The sequence below is a fragment of the Halichoeres trimaculatus genome, unplaced genomic scaffold, assembly GCF_033239565.1.
Source record: "Halichoeres trimaculatus isolate MK-OKI-2021-1 unplaced genomic scaffold, fHalTri1.1 fHalTri1_scaffold_12, whole genome shotgun sequence".
Taxonomy (NCBI): Eukaryota; Metazoa; Chordata; class Actinopteri; order Labriformes; family Labridae; genus Halichoeres; species Halichoeres trimaculatus.
In genome coordinates, this window is record NW_027437190.1 from 29,882,761 (window position 1) to 29,906,303 (window position 23,543).

Sequence of the window (23,543 nt, forward strand, 5' to 3'; positions counted from 1 at the left end):
TCTGACATTGGTGTAGCTATTATTAGCTGTGGCTGTAGCGACGTCAGGTAGAATGTTTTCAAAATAAAACCAACAGTTTATGGCTAATGGCTTATATTAACGGGAAGCAGCAAAAAATTGGATATCTGATAAAAGAAATGTGGATTTCATGGGAAATTTGTCATACCCCTTGGTTTCAGGCGAGGTTTCAGTTTGTCTTGGTTTCAAGGGCTGTGTAGCTTTTTTCTGTGATCTTGCGAAGAATTGGGACACCACTTCGCTACACGTGCACACACAAAACCAAGGGCTAAGGGGTAGAATTGGGGCTGGTCCAAAGTCTAGATTTAGGCATGCTATGGCATTACCAAATTATGCAACAAGGTGGTGCCACATGTCTGTTTTGGTTTCTGCTACCTATAGAGGGATTATTTGTTAATCAACAACACCCGATGTGCTCGCAACTTGGGTGCAGAAGCACTGCAGAGTATAACGGTTTGTTAACTGACATGGAGGAGTTTTTAAACAAAATGTCATCACTTTTACAAATGGTAAACGGCTCCCAGGTTTGTGAAATAGCAGTGAGTGGACAGAAGAGATCTGCAAGTGGACAGATATTAGGTGGACAGACGTTTTTAGAGGAGAAATCTGGCATGTACCCAGAGAGGAATTTAAACACACAACTGTGACTCGATGGTCATGACTGCATTATCTGTGGATACTTACCAGACTGAGTCAGAGACCCAGTTCATAATAAAAGAACTAGAAAACTACGTCCAGAGCTAATTATTTATCTGTAGATGCTGCTGGTGTTTCCGTGTAAAGTGTGACCCTGTTAACTAATGACTCTGGGTCATTAATCACAGATACTGTGGCTGAGAGTCACTAGTTAGCATAGTCGCTATAAACTCCAAAACACCGGTTGCTCTGTGACAGTCAAAATTTGATAGACTTTGCCTCTGTTGTACAATATGGTTTCCAAAAACTAACCACAGAACAACTGTACATTTTTATGCTGCAAACAGGTTGAATTTAGTGTTTAAAAACGCTAACTTGTCTTAATGAATGGCGCTAAACACTGCTTCTGCGGTCAAGATGCATGTACATATTTATGATGACGTGAACTGATAATCCCTCTTTATGTTGCTTTGTTCAGAGACTTCAGTCGTTATGTTCCTGACTGAGTGAAGGACTCTAGTTAGTGACGAGCATGTGATGGTTTTACATCTAAGTTCCGTTCATGTATGATAAGTGAATAAAGCACCATGGAGGCACATTTTCATGTGGTCTTAGTCTAATTTAGTACAAAAATAAACAGTTGTTTAGAAATTCCACTCTGTGCTCTTCAACTTGATGCTAGTCTGCTGTTCTAGGATGAGACCACTGGTTCTCCACACGTATGCCAACCATGTTACAGCGTACTGCAGGTTTTGATAAGTCAGTACTCACTGCTTGTGTAGTAGGTGGTCAAAGAAGCAGCCAGAGAATAAATAAAAACTTGATAAGACGCAGGTGAGATAACAAGGCCGGAAAGGGCACACAATCACCAAGGAGGGAAGACACAGGAAGCAAAACTAGATTTTGCCATCAAAGCAAATGAAACAGGGAACACACACACAGAACATTTGAATCAAATGAACAGCAAAATATAAACAAGAGACAGAAAATAAGAAGAAGATAATAAAGTGTTTAGCATTTTCTTATGGCTGCAGAGCAAAAATGTTTGACAGAATATTGTTCTCATTTTCAGTATTGATTGAAATAGTTTATTCCCTGTTAAAGCATTAAGAGCCTGAGAAAATGTGGAGATTTCATTAAGCAGTGTTTTCTAGCTAACAGAAAAAGACGTCACTAATAATGTTTCTTTAGAAGTCCATAATGAGAGCATGTGGATGAGGAATAATTCGACTGTTTGTATTGATCCATCAGTTGCTGCAGTCTTGATTTTTTGTGCCAGTAAAAAAAATCAGTAAAAGGTGAATTTTTCTTCTTCACAGTGATTCTGATCTCTTTAAAAAAAAGCGTTCAGACAGCCGAATTAAACCAAAATGTCACACGGTTGATTATCTGATGCTTTCTCTGTATTTTAAGGCCAACCTGTTTGTTTGACACTAACTCTTCTTGTCACACACAATGCTGTATCAGAGGAGGTTGGCGTACGAAGCCGTGTGAAACCTAAACAGACAGCACTCTATCTGTGTTTTTGTCCCTTTTTATCAGCCGTCTGCCACACGAGTCAGCCGCTCCCCACCGCCATCGCAGCTCATCACTGTCTCGACCTGTCACATTATCCGGCAGCTCTGAGAGGGGGAGCGTCAGCGGCCGCCGTCGTGCTGAACTTTGAGACGGACAGGCCTTCTGTGGGCTGTCAGATAGTATCCACGAAATGACCCGCTTATTCTGCCGCGCTGTCGACACGGTGTCGCCGTCTCCCCTGACGGAGAGACATCAGAGCAAATCACCGGCAGGAGTGGGGATGGAAGGCGACACCTATGGACAAACAGCAGGGACAAAAAGATTTATTTATATGGTGTCATTACTTTTACCTTGATGTGTTTTCTCAGAGAGCTGGGAAATTAAATGAACAGACTCTCCAGTCTGGCAGGCTCACAATCTGCTTTTAGATCAGACTTTAAGGCCAAATTCATCTGAGAATTCATGAAAAAAACAACAGTTTAAACACAACACAGGAGAAAAAAGGAAGCATGAAAGCAGGTAGTGTAAAAGAAACTGTGATAATTTCACAAAGAACATATTTCAAGCTTAAAATTGACAAGAACTGAAGCAAAAAATCTGTTGTGAGCAACATTACGCAACATTTGTAACCTCATAATGATAAATAATCTTAAACCACTCATTAGTTTCCATGTGTCTGCCTGTGTGTAACATCTCTTACCCTCAGACGTTAACCTGAAATTGCTTTTTAAATGATGTCTCTCCTGTTTATGACTGAAAGACCTGCTTTAAAGGCACCGCAAACATTTTTCCTTCTTTAATTGCAGATTGGTTGTGGTCGCCATCTGCTCTCCGCTCGTCTGCAGCGGCTTTACGTTTACCTTCGCCTCGGGCGAGAGGTTGTTTTCAAGGCAGACAGCTCATCAGGATGATTGACAAGTGTTGGCGCTGGAAGTCAACCAACTGAGGAAAAATTGCATATTAGAGCTTCAGGAAGTGATTTGAAAGATGACACAGAATCTGCTGCACTGTACACCGCTGCAGGCTGGGAATGTGTGTGTATACGTGTGTTTGTGAGTCTGTATGTGTGGGTGTTTGTGCTGTGTGCTGGCACAGGGGGTTATATGTGTGTCACGGTCCATTTGCTACAGCAACATTTCAGTCCCTGGCGGGCGTGGCCCATGTGGAGAGTGTGTCTCAGTGGGTGGCTGATGGGAGCGGTGCTCGGGGAGTAACGTCCCCGGCGCTGCAGCTGCTCTCTGCAGATGAGGCCTGAACAAAGTGTTTCAGAGCAAGGAGGGAATGAAAAGCAACAGAGGAGTGACGGGGGATGTCTTAAAGTCCCTGTGTAATAATAAAAAAAAAGGATGTTTACGTCTATTCATCAGACGTGTCAGTTTCACAGCAGCACATGGCTCAACACTCAACAAGTGATTTTGCAGCTAATCTGGATCAAATGTTTAACTCTTTAATGTGCTGAAAACCAAAAAAATGTTTATTACTTATCCAGGATTAAGCAACTTGATGACCCATTGAATGCTTCTGGAGTTTTTCTTAAAGTAATGCTCATTTAAGGACGCAGTTAAACTGGCCATGCTTCAACCCTAAAGCCCAGTTAGTTTGGCCAGTGTGACTGTAAGTGTGCCGTGCTTAAGCATGATTAACTCCCCTGCTTTGGCACGCTTCTAAGACGTAGGTTTCAGCACGGTTCATGACATGCACATGAGTACAAGCACAAGCATGTGGACAGCGCGTATGATCCTTGACGTACGATTGCTGCGACCGCGCCTCTTGTCCATCAATTTAAACAATAGCGGGGGTGTTGGAGGCTGTGTTGGGCCAAATCTCATTTCGCTGACTCTTGTGAGATTGTGCTGGAATAGCCAATGGATTTGACTGTCTATGCAATTTATTTGCATTGTACTTTATCATTTGTATCTTTTTTTCATTTTTTTTATCATCTCTTATTATTAGGGATAGGTACTGATCAAATTCTGTCATAAGTACCAGGTACCGATTCAGGTAAACCCAAATGCACTTAACTCTTCAACTGTTTTGGCCAGTGAGAAAATTTAAAGGGCTCCTTTAAGGAGAAAAGACAAGCTTTGTGGTGATATCAGGGATATTACGGTACTGCAAAGGAATACACTTGCAACAACATTTCAATCACAGGCAATAATTGAAATGAGCTGTTCTTATTACCGTAACTCTTCAACCATTTGTGCCAACAAAAAATTCGAACACTTCCTGAAAGAAGAGAAGATGAGCTTTCTGGGTTTTGTTTCTGATCCTTTTAAGGCCACAATAGCCAAAAGTCGAGGTAGCCTGTAAGATACTTGGGTGACAAAGGATAAGATTAGCCCATGGTTTCTCTGAGGGGATCACCTAAAGTGGCCCTCTAGCGACAAAACTGGATGCTCTGTGGCTTTTAGGTGATTTAAGGTTGAGACCCCTGGATTGAAGAGTCAGGGAAGGTTAAGCAAACCTGAATGCAGCATTGAACTGTAATATTAATCCCGCCCCTTCTTGGTTTTGATTGGTTGGTGAGACTCAGGCATAAGGCTTGCTCCAATGGAAACTTTTAGCACAGAAACAGAAAGAAGAAAAGCTTACACCTGTTGGCAGTTTGTTTTGTAATAACCTTGCGTTAAGCAGCTCAGTTAATTCATTGGTTGCAGGCTCGTGCTGTTAGCTGTGATAACCTCTTATTGGCAGGTCCCTTTTCAGCTCCACCTGCCATCCAAATATGGCTGCTTGCGGCTCCAGAACATGGCACAGGCCTTTATGAGCTTTCAGAGGAGGGAACATGAAGTATTTGGAAAGGCGGTCGACAAACCCTTTGGTGTTGCTGTAAGTTGCTTTGTCAGTGTTTTCATTTTAGAAACTCCTCCAACTGCAACTTATTTCCAGCGTTTATTACCTGCTGGTGTGATGCTTACCAAATGGTCCTTGGTTTCCATCACGACCTGAAGTCTGTTTATGTGAGCTGCAGGTGTTGACAGTGCTGATACTATCCACCCTGTTCCTTGGCTTTTAATGCCTCTCATAACCTCCAGGTTGGGCAGCAGGCCCCAACACATCAACGGGATTATCAATCAAGCGTGCTCCTCTATTCTTCATTGTCTCATCGAGTGAGACCTGAAACTACACTCGTCTGTGAGGTTTTGTTTTTGTTTACAGTTTAATCAGGGATAGCATGATGGTAAAGTGATCCAACTCTATTAGCTGTGGATGCTAATCAATAACGTTGGCGCTCTTTAAGGTTGTTTTTACAGCAAAGACAAAGAAATGTGGAAAAGTAGGTATGGAAAAAGCTCTAATGGTGGTGTAATATCGGCGGTGAATTATGGGTAACTTAAATTCACACCATCAAGTGGAACAGACAGAGATCTTTCACTCCTTTTCTCATTACTTTACACTCAATGATTTATGATCCTGCCACGAACACACTCCGATCCGTCCTGATCCTCCTGTGGGATTGTGTCATTACTTTGTGGCCTCATCACTACAGATTCATTTCACAGCATCTGCACAGAGTGAAGGACAAATAACATGTTGTAAGCCCAGCGCGTGTTTTCAGTAAGAGGTCATCCATTCTCTCCCTCTCAGCCCAGATGTTTTTAAGCGGCGTTAGCTTTCCAGCGCTCAGGCCCCAGTTTCCCAGCAGGCTGGATCTCTGCTGTAGTGTTTTCCCTCCGCCAGCTGGCCTCGCCAACTCCATGTGTCATCCGCTTTTCTCCTCCCAAAAACTTGTGTGAGATTTACAGTACAAAGGTAGACTCTTGCATAACACTTTCTTGCTCTCCAGTTCGGCTTTTAAGTGGGTCAGAGCGAAGGCAGAGGAGAGTCCCCGCTCTGCTAACGTAATGCTGAGTCCCTCTGCCAGGCTGCACATTTCCCTGTAACTCATCACAAGCATTTCAATGGAAGAGGTGGGCGTTATTTGCCTGTACCTCTTTGACATTGCCTACACATTAAGCGCAGCATGTTGCATAATGCAGATTGTGTATAGTAAAGTGATCACTTCATTAAAAGTAAAGATATACATGATACCAACATGATATGAACTCTGCACATCACAGCAGCCGCTTTTTTCCTGACATTAGCTGCTTTAAAACGCCCTGCTGCATTTTTTTGACCATTTCCTTTTTCATGAAACACTTTCACTAAATGTATTCTCCATTAAAAGCCGATGATGTATCCCATTTTTTCTGCAACTGTTGAGTAGGTGTGTGAGGTCACTGCTGCTCTGAATGCCGCTAAAGCTGCTGGAGCTTTTATTAGCCAGACTTTCCACATTTGTCGCTTTGCTCTTTTGAGCCCTAAAATTTGGAATAACAGCACATTTCCACAGAAGTGCAAAAAGTTAAGAGATGACTTTGGAAATAGTGTGCACTGTCAAAAGCATTTTTAGTTATTTAACTGATTTTTTTTAAAATTACATCTGCTTTCATATGCAGGACAAAACTAGAGTACCTGATGTCTTCTTTGGAGCTACAAAAGCAAACAAGACCATCACTGATTGTTTTTAATGCCTGTTAGTGCTGCTGCTTGGTCTGTGCAAGAGCTGATTTGCAGCATGCAGACTCTGAACACTTTAATTTACATATTCCTTGGAAAGAGAGCTGTACTCTACTGAGATTCTAAGAAACAGGACAGATTCATCTTTGAGAAAGTGCTCAGCAAAAGCCACTTTTACAACCTACACCGTCATAAAGATGCATGTTGGTAACAGAGGCACCGTTTAGCTCCATTCGTTCAGACGAGTTAGCGTTCTTTAAACTCCGAATTCAATCTGTAAGCAGCGTAAAAATGTTTGATTGTTTTGTGGTTGGTCGTCAGAAGCGATACTTCACTGTTAACCCATGCTCTGCTGAATTCTGACAGGATTACAACCATTACAGAGCAGCGCCGGTGTGCCAAACCTGTCAGTGATCGTTGGCTCAGAGTCACCAGTTTCCAAGGTCACACTTTACATTGAAACACCAGTGATGTTTGTGACTTTGAGTTATTAACTCTTTAAAGCCTGACCAATCAAAAAATTGCCAGGAGATTCAAATTTTTGGTAGTTACGTGTTTAAGCCTTTAAACAAAATCCACCAAAACTTGTTGCTGTTTTTTTTCTTTTATTTTTGTATCACATTTGACACTTTGGGCTGTTTTAGAAGCTTTTTTTTATGTGAAGATTCAGTAAAAAGATGTTTGTTCAATGTGAAAAATACTAAAAATTAAAAAAAATGAGAAACAATTTAGATATTAGCTACTCTTCCCGCAACTTTCTAAAAATTAGCAATGACTTCCCTGAAAAAAGACTGAGTAATTTCATGAGAGCAGTCATTTTTGAAAAGGTAAAATACAAATTCAGCTGCCTGTGGTGGAACGATAACCCTCATGGGGATGGGATACTTTTTTAATTTTATTTATTTATTACATTTTTTAAAAACAGATTTAAGGAAATTATCATGTTGATGAGACAGAAGTATTTGGTGTTATAGGGTTAAATATGATTCTATATCCAGCCCCAGTTAATCAGGTATGACTGTAAAAAAGTTAAATTACCTGCTGAAATTCTTAACACAGTTTTTGAAGAAAAAGTTGTTTTTTGGACAAAGTTGACCAAATACGACGCTTAGGACTAAATCTAGAGAGTAAATAACAGGGGGAAGTTTAAATCACAATTAACAGAAACACGAAAAACTACAGAAAACATGAACTATTCTAATTATCAATCCTAAAATACAAGATCATTGTTATTCTGACGTACCTAGTCTTTAGTCTCAGACTCAGCAGTCTACAGTTTCTACAGTTTTATTATTTAGCAGACGCAAGCAGAAGCAAGAATTTTGACATAAGGGAAAAACCTTAGTTTGTGCGACACTTTGTCGCACAAACTAAGGTTTTTCCCTTATGTTTAAATCACAATTAACAGAAACACGAAAAACTACAGAAAACATGAACTATTCTAATTATCAATCCTAAAATACAAGTGTTGATGGGCCACAGGTGCTGCCACTAAGTACAAGAAGATTTTTTTTTCCAAAGGAAAAGGAGGAGAAGGATCAGATTAAGTGCCTAAGTGTTTCCTGAACAGATGAGTCTTCAGATATCTCCTAAAAGTAGAAAGGGACTCTGTGGATTGTGTAGAGTTAGGTAATTCATTCCACCATTTGGTCACAACAGAGGAGAAGAGTCTGGCTAGAGATTTGGAGCCGTGCTGAGCTGGGAGCACCAGGCGTCTTTCACAAGCAGAGTGTAGTGGGCGAGAAGGAGTCTAGACCTGGATGAGGGATCCCAGGTAGGCAAGAGCTGTTCTTGTCAATGTTTTGTAAGCCAGAAGAAGAGCTTTGAATTTGATTGGAGCTGCTACTGGAAGCCAGTGAAGAGAGATTAACAGCAGGGTGACATGTGCTGTTTTGGGCTGGTGAAAGACCAGATGTTCTGCTGCATTCTGGGTAATCTGCAGAGGTTGTAATGTACAAGCAGGGAGGCTTTCTAGAAGGGGGCTGCAGTAGTCGATGCATGATATCACAAGGTTCTGTACCAGAAACTGTGTGGCCTGTTGTGTCAGGTAGGGCCTGATCCTCCTGATGTAATAGAGGGCACATCAACAAGACTGAGCAATCAAGGCCACATGAATCTTAAAGGTCAGCTGGTCATCAATCATGACAAATTTTGACATGCAGTCCTCAGAGCAGACAACCCTTTGCATTCTGCCGCCCCCAAACTTTCTCTTTCCAGTTTCCAACCCTTTTCTCTGTCCTGCCATCTCAATAAAAGCTCTCAAAGCCCCAAAATCCCTTAATAAAAGGAAACACTAAGCATCCGTACTGAGCAGAATCAGAGAGGAGATCAGGTGTTCATCTCTTTCCACAACGACTGCTAAACCGACTCATAGCAAAAGTTCCACACAGCTGCTTTTATCAAGTTTTTTTGGCCGCTCCCAGCAAACCACTTATAGATGTTTATGGTAAATACCTCATAAGCTGATGTGATGATTGCTCTGGCAAACAGTAGCAGTAATTTCACATTCAGCAGATGGTTGGATGCCATGTACCTGCCAGGGGCTGCAGATGGAAATTATCTTGTTTGGTTGAATCTGGCACATTAGCATGGTGGAGTCAGGTGCTGATGGTGTTTAAAGAGCATTGTTTTCTGAGGGAAATGAGAACTTAACCCAAACTGTTTTAAGAGAGTGTGTTTGTGGTAAGTTGATGATGCAAGTCCAAAAGTTGACTCCTGTACCTGCTCCTTAAAGTACTTTCTGAGTCTGTGATGATGCCTCCTATCAGGAATATTCCGTTCAATCTGCTGCAGCGCGTTACCCACATGAAACCTATCCTCAAAACCTTTCAAACTGAGTGCGACAGTGGATCAGAAGTGTGTGGAAACACCCACTGAGGACTGCTCAGAGACACTGACCATTGTCTGCGAACATAAGCACTGAGTGATTCATGTTACGCTCCTACGTCTCACTGACAGAAAAATTGCCACTTGGCCTGAGTGAGGAGCATTATATCAAAGAAAGATTCTGATTATGAAACTGACTGCGGTAATCTGACAGAGTTCAAAACCTTCCAAGAAAATCTCAGGTCTGTATCCACACAGAAGGGTTGAAAAGAAGAACTACTGTACTTCATTCTTAACAGAAATGTGGAGAGAAAAAATAGATTTTCTCACTGTTCTGTTTACTCAGGGAAGAATTTGTGATTAAGATTCCAGCATTTAAAAAAATCTGTCACTTTAAAACCTGCTACTTACTTTACTGAAGCAATCTACCAGATTATCTAAGTTTGACTGAGGGTCCCTTTAAAAATGAGTCTTACGACATTTGGTTTACTGCTGCTTTTTAATGATCATTGAAAAAAAAAGGTTTAAAAATCTGTTGTAATCATATTAACTGGCCACAGAAGAGGATTGAAGCAACCAAAAAAAAAAGTGGTTTCGATAAAAAACGTTAAATTTGAAGTCAAAATTCTGAGATTGAAATGGAATTCTAGAAAAATTCAGAATTTCTTGTCTAATCCAAGCTTTCTGAGATAGAACCAGAGTTTAGACTTAAAAAAAAAGAGGAAAAAGAACAGAATTCAGAAATTAGTAAAAGAATAAATAAGTTAGATAAGATAAAAAATAAAATAAAATAAAACTTAACTAAATAAAAAAAATGATACTCAATTTTAAGAAAAAATAAACATCTGAATTTTGAGAATAAAAAAATTTGGATTGTAATAAAAAAAAATAAAAAGTCAGAGCTGAACAATAAACATAAAAATTCTGACAAATCAAAGAATTTATGCAATTATTTATTTATTTGTTTGATCTTTTGTATGCACTTGCCCAACTGAAAAAAATGATGTTTAAACAAAACATATGAAATTTGAAGTCAAAATTCTGAGATTGAAATAGAATTCTGGAAAAATTCTGAATTTCATGTCCAATCCAAGCTTTCTAAAATAGAATCAGAGTTAAGACTCAAAAAAAAAATGCAGAATTCAGAAATTAGTGAAAGAATAGATAAGATGAATAAAATAAAAATAAAAAAAATGCAGAATTCAGAAATCAGTAAAAGAATAGATAAGATTAATAAAATAAGAATAAAAAAATAATAAAACAAAACAAAATAAATCCAAACAAAATAAAATAAAATAAAAATACTTAATTTTAAGAAAAAAAATCTGAATTTTAAGATTAAAAAAACTAGGTTATAACAAAAATAAATAAAAATCACAGCTGAACCAGGAACCTGAAATTCTGACATATCTTAAAATTTATTTATTTGATCTTTTAAATGCACTTGCCCTACTTCTTTTGTTGCCCTGGTTTTCCTCCTTATTCCTGTTAAAAAAAAAAGAACAAAACAAACAAAGAAAAAACAAATAAACAAAACCAAACAGAAACTATCATATTTTGCCCCACCCCTTTTTTCTTACTGCTTTTTTATTTTTCTCCCCTGACTCCTATGTCTTAAAGTAAGAGATGGTGTAAGTTAAACAGGTGGTTGTACAAATTCGAATCCCAACAAAGTGAGCAGGACCCTCACATTAATAAATTTTTATTCCAATCCAAAATGTATTTTATAATGTTTTTGCCACAGTGTCTACAGATTTTTTTGAAACAAAGGAATAGGGTGTCTCAGTAGTCTTCTTTATTGATGAGAATTTATTATGGTTTGAACAAGATTTTGACCAATCAGACTCAAGTATTTAACAAAGCTTGATAAAAATGTTATAAATATTATAAATCTTTTTCTTTATTTCTTTATCGGTCATTTGGAAATCTTGGATTATTGTACCACAATGACTTTGATTTTTAACCTAATAATCCTGTCTCAAACATGTGTTAAGGAGGCTCGATCTATGCTCTTCTTTTAACATAACTTGGATACATGTGATACAATCAGATTGATTTTAAAGCTAAAGACATTTGCTCATGACCCCAGACTTCTCAGCACTGTCACTTAACAGCACCTTGTTGTTTTGACTGAGAGACCATTACTGACAGAAATGACGCTTTGCAGACTCACTTCTACATTTATTCTTGCTGGTATATCGGAGGTTTCATATCCTCTCTTTGTAGCTCATATCTGCAGAAATCCATTACTGTGTTGCCTTATAACAAACCAGCAATATGTCCCCGCTGTCCCTGAACCCCGTACTTTCTCTCCAAAATTATTACAACTTCAAACCGTCTGCTTCTGCAACACGTCTGCCAATTTCTGTATCTTTCAAAACCAGCAATGTGAATACACTCCAACTTCAAACAGCAATTTCAGAAGGTTTGAACTTCTCTTATAAGCTCCTTTTGCTGTCACATAACTGTGAATTCGTTCTTCAAGAAACTGAAACTGAAAAATGTTTCTTGCTCACATATTTGGGTGATTATTTCACCTTGTTGCTTATAATGATGATTGACTTTGACCTCTGGGAATTCACCGTCCAAAGCTTGAACCCGCTGCTTCTCACCCTGATGTCATGGTTGTCTGGAGGACTGTTTTTACTTTTCTGTCAAACCCAGAGCCTGAACCTGCCCTCTCAGATATAAACAGTCTCTCAGCTGCTCATTCCAAACCTTCATCTGCTTTCCAGTCTGTTTGTGCCACACCAGAATTCGGATCCACACCAACGCCAAATTTAATTACCAGAAACTCCTTCAATCAATTCTCAGCCTCATTTTGTCCCCATCAGGCCAAAGTCTGTTCCTCTGCCTCAGTCGCTTTGTTTCTTCCTCCTCTGGAACCTCTCACCCCCTTTATGCCAGATCTTCGCTCCAACTTCCTGGTGGCACTCTGACCGACCTGGAGGGATGTCGAGAGCCCTCACAGCAAAGCTTCTGCACTGTCTCTGCTCTCTCTGCAGCTTTCTTCCCTCTCCAAACTTGGCCTTTTAAGGAATTTTCCATTCCCTGCTTCCCTCTCTGTTCGCTCTCCAGAGATCACCTGACCCTGTCACCTGCCTGCCCAGCTGCTCCTCATTCAGTCAGTCACAGTGTAAATACAGAGACCAGTCTCTGCCAGCCAGGCGGCTGGGCTCCAGCCATTATTGTCTCCTGCACCTGATTACTTTCCTTCCTGCTCCAGTCTTTGTGAAATGGTTTGCATAATTTTACTGCCTGCACGTATAATCAAATATCTTAAAATAAAGCCAGGAACCAACTTTTACTCTTCCATGACACAAACAGCCATAAAAGCTTAATGAAAAGAGGATTAGTGACGGGGCTGCCAGAGCTAAAACCATTTCACTGATCAAAACATTGTGTTTTTCAGACCAACATGCCAATTTTCTGATACCAATTTCTCTAGTACAGTTTGCACCTTTGACACTTGTACTTATTGCACATATAACATCTTAACCTAAAGGGAAGCTGAGCCTCTAGATACAAGCTAAGCATATGTTAGCAACAGCCTTGCTAGCTGAGCCTCCCCATAAATGCAACTTTTGACATTAAGCTGCTTGATTTTTATCATACTTACAGTTCACATCAAAGCTAACAGCTAACTTTGGCTAACTTGGATTAGCACTCCTTTTTTATGAGATAGTTATGTTGTAAAAACACAAGGATTTTATTTTATTATTGTTTTTTATTTTTACTTTATTTTATTTTATTTGACTAAATTTTTATTTAATTTTATTTTTCTTATTTTTACTTTATTTTATTTTAATTTAATTTAATTAATTTTTTTTTTATTTTTTTTTTTGGGGGGGGGGTCGCAATACGCCACTGTACTCTTGAATTATTATCATTATTATTATTATTATTATTATTATTATTATTATTATTATTATTATTATTATTATTATTATTATTATTATTTTAATATTATTATTTTCATTATTTATTTATTTTTTACAATCTATGAATCCAAAACCTTTTTTTACAAGGAAAGAAAGCCTTCATGGTTTAGTTTTTAAATAAATTAGCATTAAATTTAGTGAGCAAAATATTTGCTGCATTGGATGAGATAGTTTTAAGTAGCTTATGTTGACAGACCTGGAGACTGAAGATCCAGGACCAGAAACTTAAAGATCCTTTTTGTTTGTGGTGCACTGGATCACCACTTGTGCGTTTCTTTGTTTAACATAAGCACTTTTAGTTAGCATCATCCCACATTTTACCCCAATCCTAACATTAATTGTCACAACATGGCTTCTTTATGACCTCTGAGAGAAAGTCAGGTAAAATGTTGAAAAGTAAAATTGAAAATTCTTCTTCAGCCAGTGTTGAATATTGTAATGTCAGGTTGTCTTTAACACATGTGATGTTTCAGAGGTCAACAGAGGGTAGGGAACAATGAAACTGTAACTGGATATTTTTATGGTTCTCTTTAATGAGAACCAGTTTTCAACACTTCTCCCAAAGTTAAATATCTCTGCAAACTTTCTCCTTCTTCCAAAGACACTTTTAAAAACTGCCTGAGCTCAGCCAAACACTGTCCTCAGAAAGTGACAGTCTAACATTATTGTGTCCACCTTCTGCAGCCTTATTGTCAGAGTGGATTAATCCTCCCACACAGCACCGGCACCTTTCCTCCTTCCAAAGCCAAGTGGCTCCTATTGAGACACTTTGCGAGCGAGGCAGATGTGTTTGTGCGTTCCCCAAAGCCCTGACAGCTCACAAAGGAGACACACACCAAAAAACACAAGCGGAGTGCAGCAGAGCAGAGGAGCAAGCACTCTGAGCCGCTCACAAACAGGAAAATGTACTGTGAGGAGGGCTTTCTGTGTGCAAGAGGATTTTCTTTGTCACATGGGCATGTTGTCTGTGAGTCACCTGTCGCAGATGGAGATTTACAATAGAATGGCAATGTTGCATGTTTTACCAGAAAAAAAAAAGTCTCTGAAGAGAAAAGTCTCAGAGATGTGAAAACCATTCCTCACAACTATTGAAATGTATAAAAACATGCCATTTAATTGATTAAATCTGCCATTTTAAAACCTTTCAGGGAAATGACAAGCAACAGTGATGCCAACGTGTTGGTCAGAATATTAAGTTAGACTGTCTGCACCAAAAACATTGATCCAATCAGAAGCAAGCCTCGCCAAAAATTTAACCGTTTCATGCCAAAAACTTCAGTGGTGCTGTTGGGACGCTCCCTGGGTTAGCACAAATAGAGTAAAACGCAAACATGATTCAGGAAGGAGTCATGTTTGAAGTAACTGTGGTTGTTAAGGGAATGTGCTGTGATCGCTGTGTTGCTGATTAGAAATGATGATTCAATTAGGCGGCTGTCGGCTGATTGTGGTGTATGACGTCTGTGTGCTGCATGAACTGACATGAAGTTTTATTTTTAGCTTGTGTAAATGCTTTTTATGAGCAGTAATCATGTTTAAGAAAGAAAAATAACAGGAATTAGATCAATCCATCAAACCAAAACCACAACAACAGATGTCAACACCTTTAAATATGACATGAGGCATGTTTCTGCAGAGTCTCAGCAACTCCTACAGCTGACGTGCTTAAACAGACGTATCTGTCATGATGTGGAAATGTGCGTCATGAAAATCTAGAGTTCAAAAAATACTTGAGAAGGACATGAGCAGAAAAGTAACAAATTGGTGCACAAAAATAGATCAGGATGCAGGATATGAAATATTTTGAGCTAAACATGTTTGCAGGTCAAAAAAGTCTTAAAAACAGTCATGATTAAATCTATATTCTGATCCTGCCATAAAAGAAATCCTGGCATATTTTTCCCATATCGCTCCTTAATAGAGAACATTTACCCTGGTCAGAAACAGAGTTTGTTGATGTTTACACAGCAAGTAACACTGCAGAAAACTGACCACTGATCATCTGGTATCAAGGGACACCTAAGGGACAGGTGAGGTTTCATTTCACAACGATGGAAGTGTGTAACAATGGAGCAAAGATGTTTAATCGCACTAAGACCTTGTGCAAACATAGCCAAGTATTTTGAAAAACAAATATTGGAAAATAGCGGCTTGAAGTATGTCAAACCCATATTTGTCAGTGTTTTTCAGACATAAAACTCGTGCCAGCCAATCAGAATGAGCGCTTGTCATTCAGCTCTGATGTTTGGGGACCAAAAACTCAGTTTAAACAAAACCATTAAACTGGAGTTTTCCAAAATCTCCACTTCAATCGGTTTTCAGAAAACATTGTTTTTGGTGATGTAAAATTGTGGTTTAATGTGCATGACAGGCGTAAATGGATAAAAATAACGGCCTTTTCCCAGATATTAGTGACTGATTCTGAGGACTCACACTAGCTGTCCCTTCCATACCCAAGTATGTTCTCACCCCTAAGTCCATTTTGTTTGCCAACCATTCAACCAGTTATACCAATTTTTGGTACTTTTCTGTGTGTTTATGTGGTAATAAATATTTATTTGTTAAAGAGTAAAATCTCATAGTTTTTCAATTCAACATAGTTATTCTTCATGTATAACCTTGCAATGCTGTGTTCATGTTCAGTGCGGAAAATTGCCTGTTTTTCACTCTCTCACAGTCACAAGGATGTGTTTAGGTACCTAAACATGGTACCTTTTGATTTTATGGGAATTGGTACACGTTTCTTAAGACGGAATTTGGTCTGTTCCTATAAAAGTACCTAAATTGGAACATATCCCTAAGGGAGACCTGTGATCCATGATTTATAATCCACTGCTCCTCTTGGCAATCATTTTTAACAAACAACAATAAGAGTGCTGTGTCAGACCAAACAACTTCACATGAGTTGAAAAGTCTTTTAAGTTGTATCAGTGTTCTCTGTGTTCATCATAGTGCTGACTTTGATGAGACTGTGCTACTTGTGAGCAGATGCTTCATGATGTCGTAGGCCGGCAGTGCAAGTGTGACCCCTGGCCATACTGGCCAGTGGGGGAAGGTCACTGTGTGTGACCACGACCTTACAGAAATTACTCAGGCTCTGTTTACACAACATTTTCATCTAAAAACGCTGTAGTAAGCATGCCAGGCCTGTAGTTGGCAGTATAACTGACTTGTCCAGAGGCAGCTTTTGTGAGATCTCCACCGAAGTAGAGTTGGCCCGATCAGCTGGTGGTTTGGCGAATGCTAAGAGCAGAAGTGGAGCAACAGATGCTCATTTTGTTGAAAGACAGTCACAGATTCAGCAGATTGAGCAAAACAAGAACAACATGGTAGTCCACGATGCGCTTGCGCTTGCGCTTGCGCTAAGTGGGTCGTGACGTCAGCATTTCCACTGAAAATGCTGCAATGTTGTTGGCAGCTTTTACAGAAAAATTCCACTCTGGATGTTGTTTTCAAAAGTTTTAATTTTAGGTCGATCTGTGACAAAACGCAACAATACTTTTGCGTTTTACCCTAAAACTGTTGTGATGTGAACGGCCCCTGAGAGAAAAGTTAAAAGCTTCTACGTCTTATTTTCTCAGCTGACATGCGATCATTTCTACCCTATGCTTTCTGCTTGCTGGGGCTTATACATGCGACCATACAGCAGTTATCACATGAAAGAACAGAGAAGAGACGCCAAAAGAGATGTTGCGTAAAGGAATCCTCGGTGGAGTTATTGATGGAGCTAGAAAACTTGCACTTTGACCCTTGAAGATACAAAATATTTCTTCAATGGTGGTTTTTTAATCCAACATTACTGTTACATCTGGTGAAGTTTTTTATGTCATCTTTCCCTTAAACTTTGAGTATTTTTCAGGACCAAGTCTACCAGAGTGCCGCAAGTTGTTTGAATATTTAAAGTTAATTCCTGCGACAAATCTAAGCACACATTTAAAAAATCCCAACATATTTGAAGTTACAGCTTATAATCACTGTTTCTTAGTATTCAACGCTTTAACACTTGATATTTTCATTTACACTTCTGTTGTGTTGCTCTTGTTTTATTGCACAGTAATTTCAGAGCAATCTGTCACTTTAATTTCCTCTGGGATTAATAAATTGGCATCTTTCACCATCCCAGACTTGTTGTTTTCTGTTTCGTGCAATCCCATTAATGATGTTTCCTGATGCGACTCTGTAGCTGCATTGTCTTCTTCTTCTTATGTATCACTTTAGAAAACCAGAGCGATTTTAGAAAGCTGTAATTATACCTTATTTGGGTGTCACTTTCGAATAAAGGAACTCCTTCTTGATGGGATTGTGTGTTTACTTTGAAAAACAATGAATTGTTGGGAGTGATTCTCTTAAAGAAAAAGCAGACTGAAGCTCTTCAAACTCTCATTCTCACTAGATTTATTCTAATCTTTGGTTCAAGTCTTCTGGAGGAGTTACTGATGATGACAAAGATACAATAACGACGGCAGTTCCTGCCTGTGGTTACTACATTATGATCCCTTTATTCGAACTCTGGTGGAGACTTAATTCCTGATGTGTCTTTGTTAATGTCCCCGCCACAAAGCACTCGTTGAAGCAGAAGATGGATGGCTGGCTTTCTAAAAAGCTGCGGGCGCTCTGTTTTCTCTTCACAGCGCGGTGAGCGATGGAGGAGTGGAGCTGATTTACAGGTCGGCTTTAGCTCCGTTTTAATTAGCCTCTTTCTGTCTCCTCCTCCTCCTTCTCCTCCCCTGTCCTCCCCGTCCTCCAGATGGACCCGGTGCAGAAAGCTGTCCTCCATCACACCCTCGGCCTCCCGCCCACCGCAAAGAGGAAGCACGTCTCCTGCAGCGTCTGCCAGCTGAGGTTCAACTCACAGGTGAGCAAGTTTTGTGGAGAAGAGGAGCAAAAGTTCAAAAGTCTCACATATTTCTGCAAAAGAGAGGCTCAGGAAGTAAAGAGGGACGACCTCGACCGCTTTAGAGCAGCAGAGCATCAGTCTGCTCAGCATAGTTTTCCAAAAAGTAACAAAAAAATAATAATATCATGATAAAAAAAAAAAAGTTTCTACTACCTTGAGACTTAAATACTCAACAAGCCGATGGATGGTTTGCCTTTTAGTATTCTGCAGACAGCTTTGACCCCTGAAGAAGAAGACTGCTAAGTGCAGCGGCTCCCTCGACTCGTCTTTTATTGACATTTTACAGAAAGATTTTGTGACACTCTGAGGCATCTTGTTCCTTTTGAAATGAAGTTTGATAGCTGAATATTCGTTGAAACTGATGAAACTTTCTTCATCCTCAGATGTCTCAGGTTACACACACAGTTTGAGATGTTGCCAGGTTTAATTCAAAGTCAATCTAATCTGCCTTATTTGGATGAGAAAGATCTGCATGCTATATTAACCCAATGTAAGATGATTTATTTAATGATATTTTGTGATATCATCATGTGTGGTGTGACCCAGGCTCTTCTTTCTCGCCTGTTTTCATGTTTGAATGTCAGACCTACACACATATTTGTGTCTTCTTCCTTTATTTGTCCTTTTTGTACTCTGCTAAACATAAAAAGCTGTTCTCTGTCACAAGAATGTGTGCCAGTTGGCGTTCTCTCTGGATTTGTCGTTTCTTAACAATCGTGTAATGTTTCCTTTCATTTGGCCTGTTTACACAGTTGTCAGGTTTGTGTCACAAACTAAGACCAAAAAAAAGAGTCTCAGGCTTTTAATAAAATTGATGTCAAGTGTTTTGGAAATTCTAAGGAATTTCCTAAGGTCTGCTAATGCATTGTATAACACAGGGGGGAAAATAAAGGTACAACTTCTATCTTTTTTAAAACTTTTTCTAAAAACTTTTTTGAGAGTGAAAAGATCTTAGAGCTCCATGTTTTACAGTTAATGTGTTTTACTTGAATATTTCTCCTACTATTTCTCCCTATTCCTTCTGAAATTAATCTAATTGAAGATATCAGTTCAGGTTTTTATGCATTATGGGATCTAACCAAGAAAATCGTTTATACGTACCTACAGATTTAACCAAGTCAGGTTTTAGATGTGATTTAAAGAGTTGTCATTCTACGTAACGATCCTTTGCACCATTAAATCTCAGCTGAAAGCTGGGCAACTGAATGTTTCAACCATAGACTGTATAATTTAACCTCCTAAGACCTGACGTTCACATATGTGGACATAACATTTCTGTCTCTCAGACCCATGATACTTCACTTTTTTAAACTTTGACCTATTAGCCACATTTAGGGATACTGCCCACATCATCAAATTTAAGTTTAATAACACTACTAACAAACAACTAATAGAGAACTCATAGTACAAAAAATCAAACCTCCTGTACAAAGTCCAAGTTTAGTTATTAGACAAAAGCTCGGGTCTTGAGAGGATATAGATGTGGTCTCCACTACGTTACCTGACTCTGATGCAGAGTGTTGAAGCCGATTGTTGGTGGGGGGCCATATTGGAAATGCTAACTCAAGAGGTGGGCTTTAAACCTCCTTAATGACAGATATAGGGCACCAGACCTGTCAATCACGGGAGCTGTGTCTCTGATTGGACAAATATGTGATCCTAATAACTTCCAATTCCCTGAGTTAAAAAAAAGTTCATCCACGTACAGTGTGTATGGATAGTGAAATTAGCGACTCAGACCCAAGCCGTTTTTTGAACTAGGCTGTAGATAGTTTTTTTTAATGCTGTAATGCCGGGCATCACATTATACACATTGTTTTAAAACAGGATGTTGCCTCTTGGTGTCTATTCAAAATGAATTGAAAAAAACTCATCATGGGACAACCCTAAAACAGAAGGAAGGTCTGTAGTATAAACTGGTTCAGGAAACGTCTATGCAACCAATATCTCAGCATGTGTACATAAAGACATTGTGCGTGCACTGATGCCAGGGCCAGGATAAGAAACACTGTTTACAATGGAAAGTTTTTATTTATAACAGCTTGTGAAAAGGTTTAACTACTCGCCTGCAACTTAATGAAATTTTATTTAGTTTGGGCTTTAAAACATTCTCATTCTCATATTACAGTTGCCCTTTAACACAATAGAAAGTATACGTAAAATAAAGAATAAATATGAGAGAAACGATAACAAAAAGATAAGAAAGAAGCACAGATTAACTGGAATAAGCTATTTACATCGTATATAACGGCAGTAAAGATAATGCAGAGCATGTTTCACAGTTATTACACAGAATACTGTTGTGAAAGAGAAAAGCTGCTACATTAACACAGCTGGTCTAAAGTATAAAGAGATCGTATGAAATGTGCAGTGAAATTACAGATTGAAGTTTTATGAGTTTGTCTTCAGGCGTGTAGGAAACTTTGCATTTTACGGCACTAAGATCTCTTGTGTCTCTGACCTTTACACAGTTCAAGTGAGATATTCTGAGCTGCAGCAGCTGAAACCTATTTTCTTCAAACAGCAAACATTAAGAAGTAAAATTCAATTTAATAAAGAAGTGATTTTTTTTATCCACAGTGTGTAATTAAATGCAAACATACTGAGATAATGAGAGTGCATGGTGTGGGGGAGATGACTAGAAATGAAAAAGAGTTAGTTTTAAACTTTTACATACGTGAACACAGATTCACTCGACTGTAAGAGTAAAATACAATTTTAAAAAAAGAAAGTGAATTGAAACTATACTCTGTACCTGTCTTTTTTCTTCTTCTTGTGGAGTTTTCATTCATCAGATTATACAGGAAACACACTTGAGGTCTGTAAGAGAGTGTTATAAAAAGAAGCTTTATTGTCTCTTTCAGCCCTATCTGCAGAAAGTGTAACTGATGAGACTCCACCATCTACCACTGAACAACAACTTTACACAAACCAATATACACTTTTATCCGAGGTGTAATTGTTTTTTTTTCTTGTCAGACGCTGAAGTCGTCCTCGAGCAGAAACATTTCTCATGTTCAGCCTCCTACCCACCCACTCTCTTCAGGAAGTTGGCTTTAACTGTTGTTTTAGTGTCAACATGGGAAAACTCCCACCTTTAGTCCTATAAATGTACATTTTGGTTAATGTGTTTCTTTATTTTATGTCCTGAGCTGCTCAGTGCTTCAGACCCTCTGTTTTTCAATTTAAGCTTTTTTTAATCTATATTTTCTATGGACAAAAAGTGGGACGTAAAGTCAATACTTAACTGCTTAAACTGCTGCTAAATCTCTTTAAATGAAAGCTGCTGGAATGATATTCAAGGGGTCAAATATCACTGCAGCTGTAAAAAAAAGTTATTGATATACAAAAGCTGAGATGAGTCCAACTGAAAAAGGCAGAAAATGCTTCATGAAGTTTGTAATTTAACTTGTTTGTCCCACCAGTTTTGATGCACTCTGCTCTGGTGTTTCTTCTGAGGGCGGGGCTAATTCATATGGTGGCCTGTGTCTGTTACAACCCGGCTTGTGAGGGGAAAGGGAAGCAACATAAAACCCCAGTTCTGATGTAAATAATAAGTTATTTATTTTATTCAACAAAATAAAATTGTGCATGTAACAAAACGGGAGGCGTAAAAACAAATGGGAAAAGGTGGCTGCTCGGAAAGAAACAAATGACACAACCAAGGACGACTCTAACTTAGGGCGAAAAATGATAAACAAATTAAAACAATACAACAAAACCTTGAGCCAGAAGTTAACAAGTGAAGATCAAATGAAACTAAAAAAGGTTACTTATCCAAACGGACACAAAAAAAGTTGTAAAAGTAAGTAAATGATTAACTTCATCTGTGATGAATAAAGCTTTGTGGTGGTGTTACCTTGTGATGTCTTTCATAGGACATCACATTATTCACATTAAGCCAAAAAACAGGTGCAGCCATTGAAGCAGTTGTGCAGCCAGAGTCTGTGCAGTAAAGACTGTGAGGGATTCTGGGAGAATCTGAGTGGTGCCAGGTGATAAAAAATATATATATTTTTTTCTTCTTTAGAGAGTCTAGTCACTTCTTGGCTCTACCTCTAGACAGATTTTACAATCCCTGAAAAAAATACATAAGAACGGCCGCTGTCAACCATCGGTAAATGCGATGTAAAGTCTCATTTTTAACCTTTTATAATTAATTAAAAAGCAACTCTTCAAAAAAAAAAAGGACTCGAATACAAGGCTGAGACATGAGAAACTTTTCTACTAGGTGTATTAGTTTTTTTAAGTTTGACCACAGCCCATCTGGAATGACAGAAGAGATGGATTTTTTGACCTATACTACAGCCAGCCACCAGGGGGAGCAGTTTTTGTGGTGACCTAACTTCGAGCCTAGCAAGATGACATCCATTTGTTTTTACAGTCTGTGGTCTGACCCCTGAGGGGTTGCAAAACACTGATAGTGGGTCACAAAATACCTCTGAAAATCAAAAACTATACAAACGCATAATTCATCCATTATTATAAACAAAAATAGACGTTAGGTTTAATATCAAACCAAATGAGAAGAACGCTTGTTTTCTGTTTTCCACCTTTTTTTGCTTGAAGATGAAATCAGGAAAACAACTACTGGAGATCAATTAAAAACAGAAAACACAACATTATGTGCAACAAAGAAGTCTATTTTTTTACCAAACAGCTTCATCCCGCAACTCGGGCTTTTTCTTTGGAAACCCCAACAGACTGACTGCCTACTATTACCGCACATCTCTCTGCTAGAAAAGATGGTTGGTTGACCTTTTATAAGCAACATTTGTGACTATCAATATACCAAACCTTTTCACACATAAATATACAAAAAATGGTTGCACTTCCAGTTTGCAATTTAAAGTAAAAGCCTTTTCTGTTAAGTTACTGCCCGTGCATGTGTCCTGGACTGTAAAACATGATTCTTTCTCTTCTCTTTGGTTTCTCATGCACCAACATAGAGATTTTTTTTTTCACATGGTGAACTTTAACTTTTCTGACTTCAAAACACAAAGAGACATACTTATTGTATAAAATTAAAAAGACTTATCATAGAATTTGGAATAAAGTTAGAAAATTACTGATTTTAATCCTGAAATTAACTGGGATTGTGGATGAGGATTTACAGACGTGTAAACATTCTTAAATTTTCAGGGTTTCTCAAAACATCACAGTTGACTCGACAAGCTGTGATTTTTAGAGACATGCTGTTTGACCATTGC

General features: G+C 38.7%; 1 protein-coding gene across 3 annotated transcripts in view; it reads left to right on the top strand.

Annotated features, from left to right (window-relative positions):
* znf385d (zinc finger protein 385D) overlaps window positions 1-23,543 on the top strand; it is a 293,782-nt gene that overhangs the window by 202,451 nt on the left and 67,788 nt on the right. For all 3 annotated transcript variants that reach the window (XM_074682772.1, XM_074682774.1, XM_074682773.1), the window contains one exon: window positions 18,184-18,291. In XM_074682772.1, the coding sequence (XP_074538873.1) occupies window positions 18,184-18,291 (108 nt within the window). The remainder of the gene's footprint in view (window positions 1-18,183; window positions 18,292-23,543) is intronic.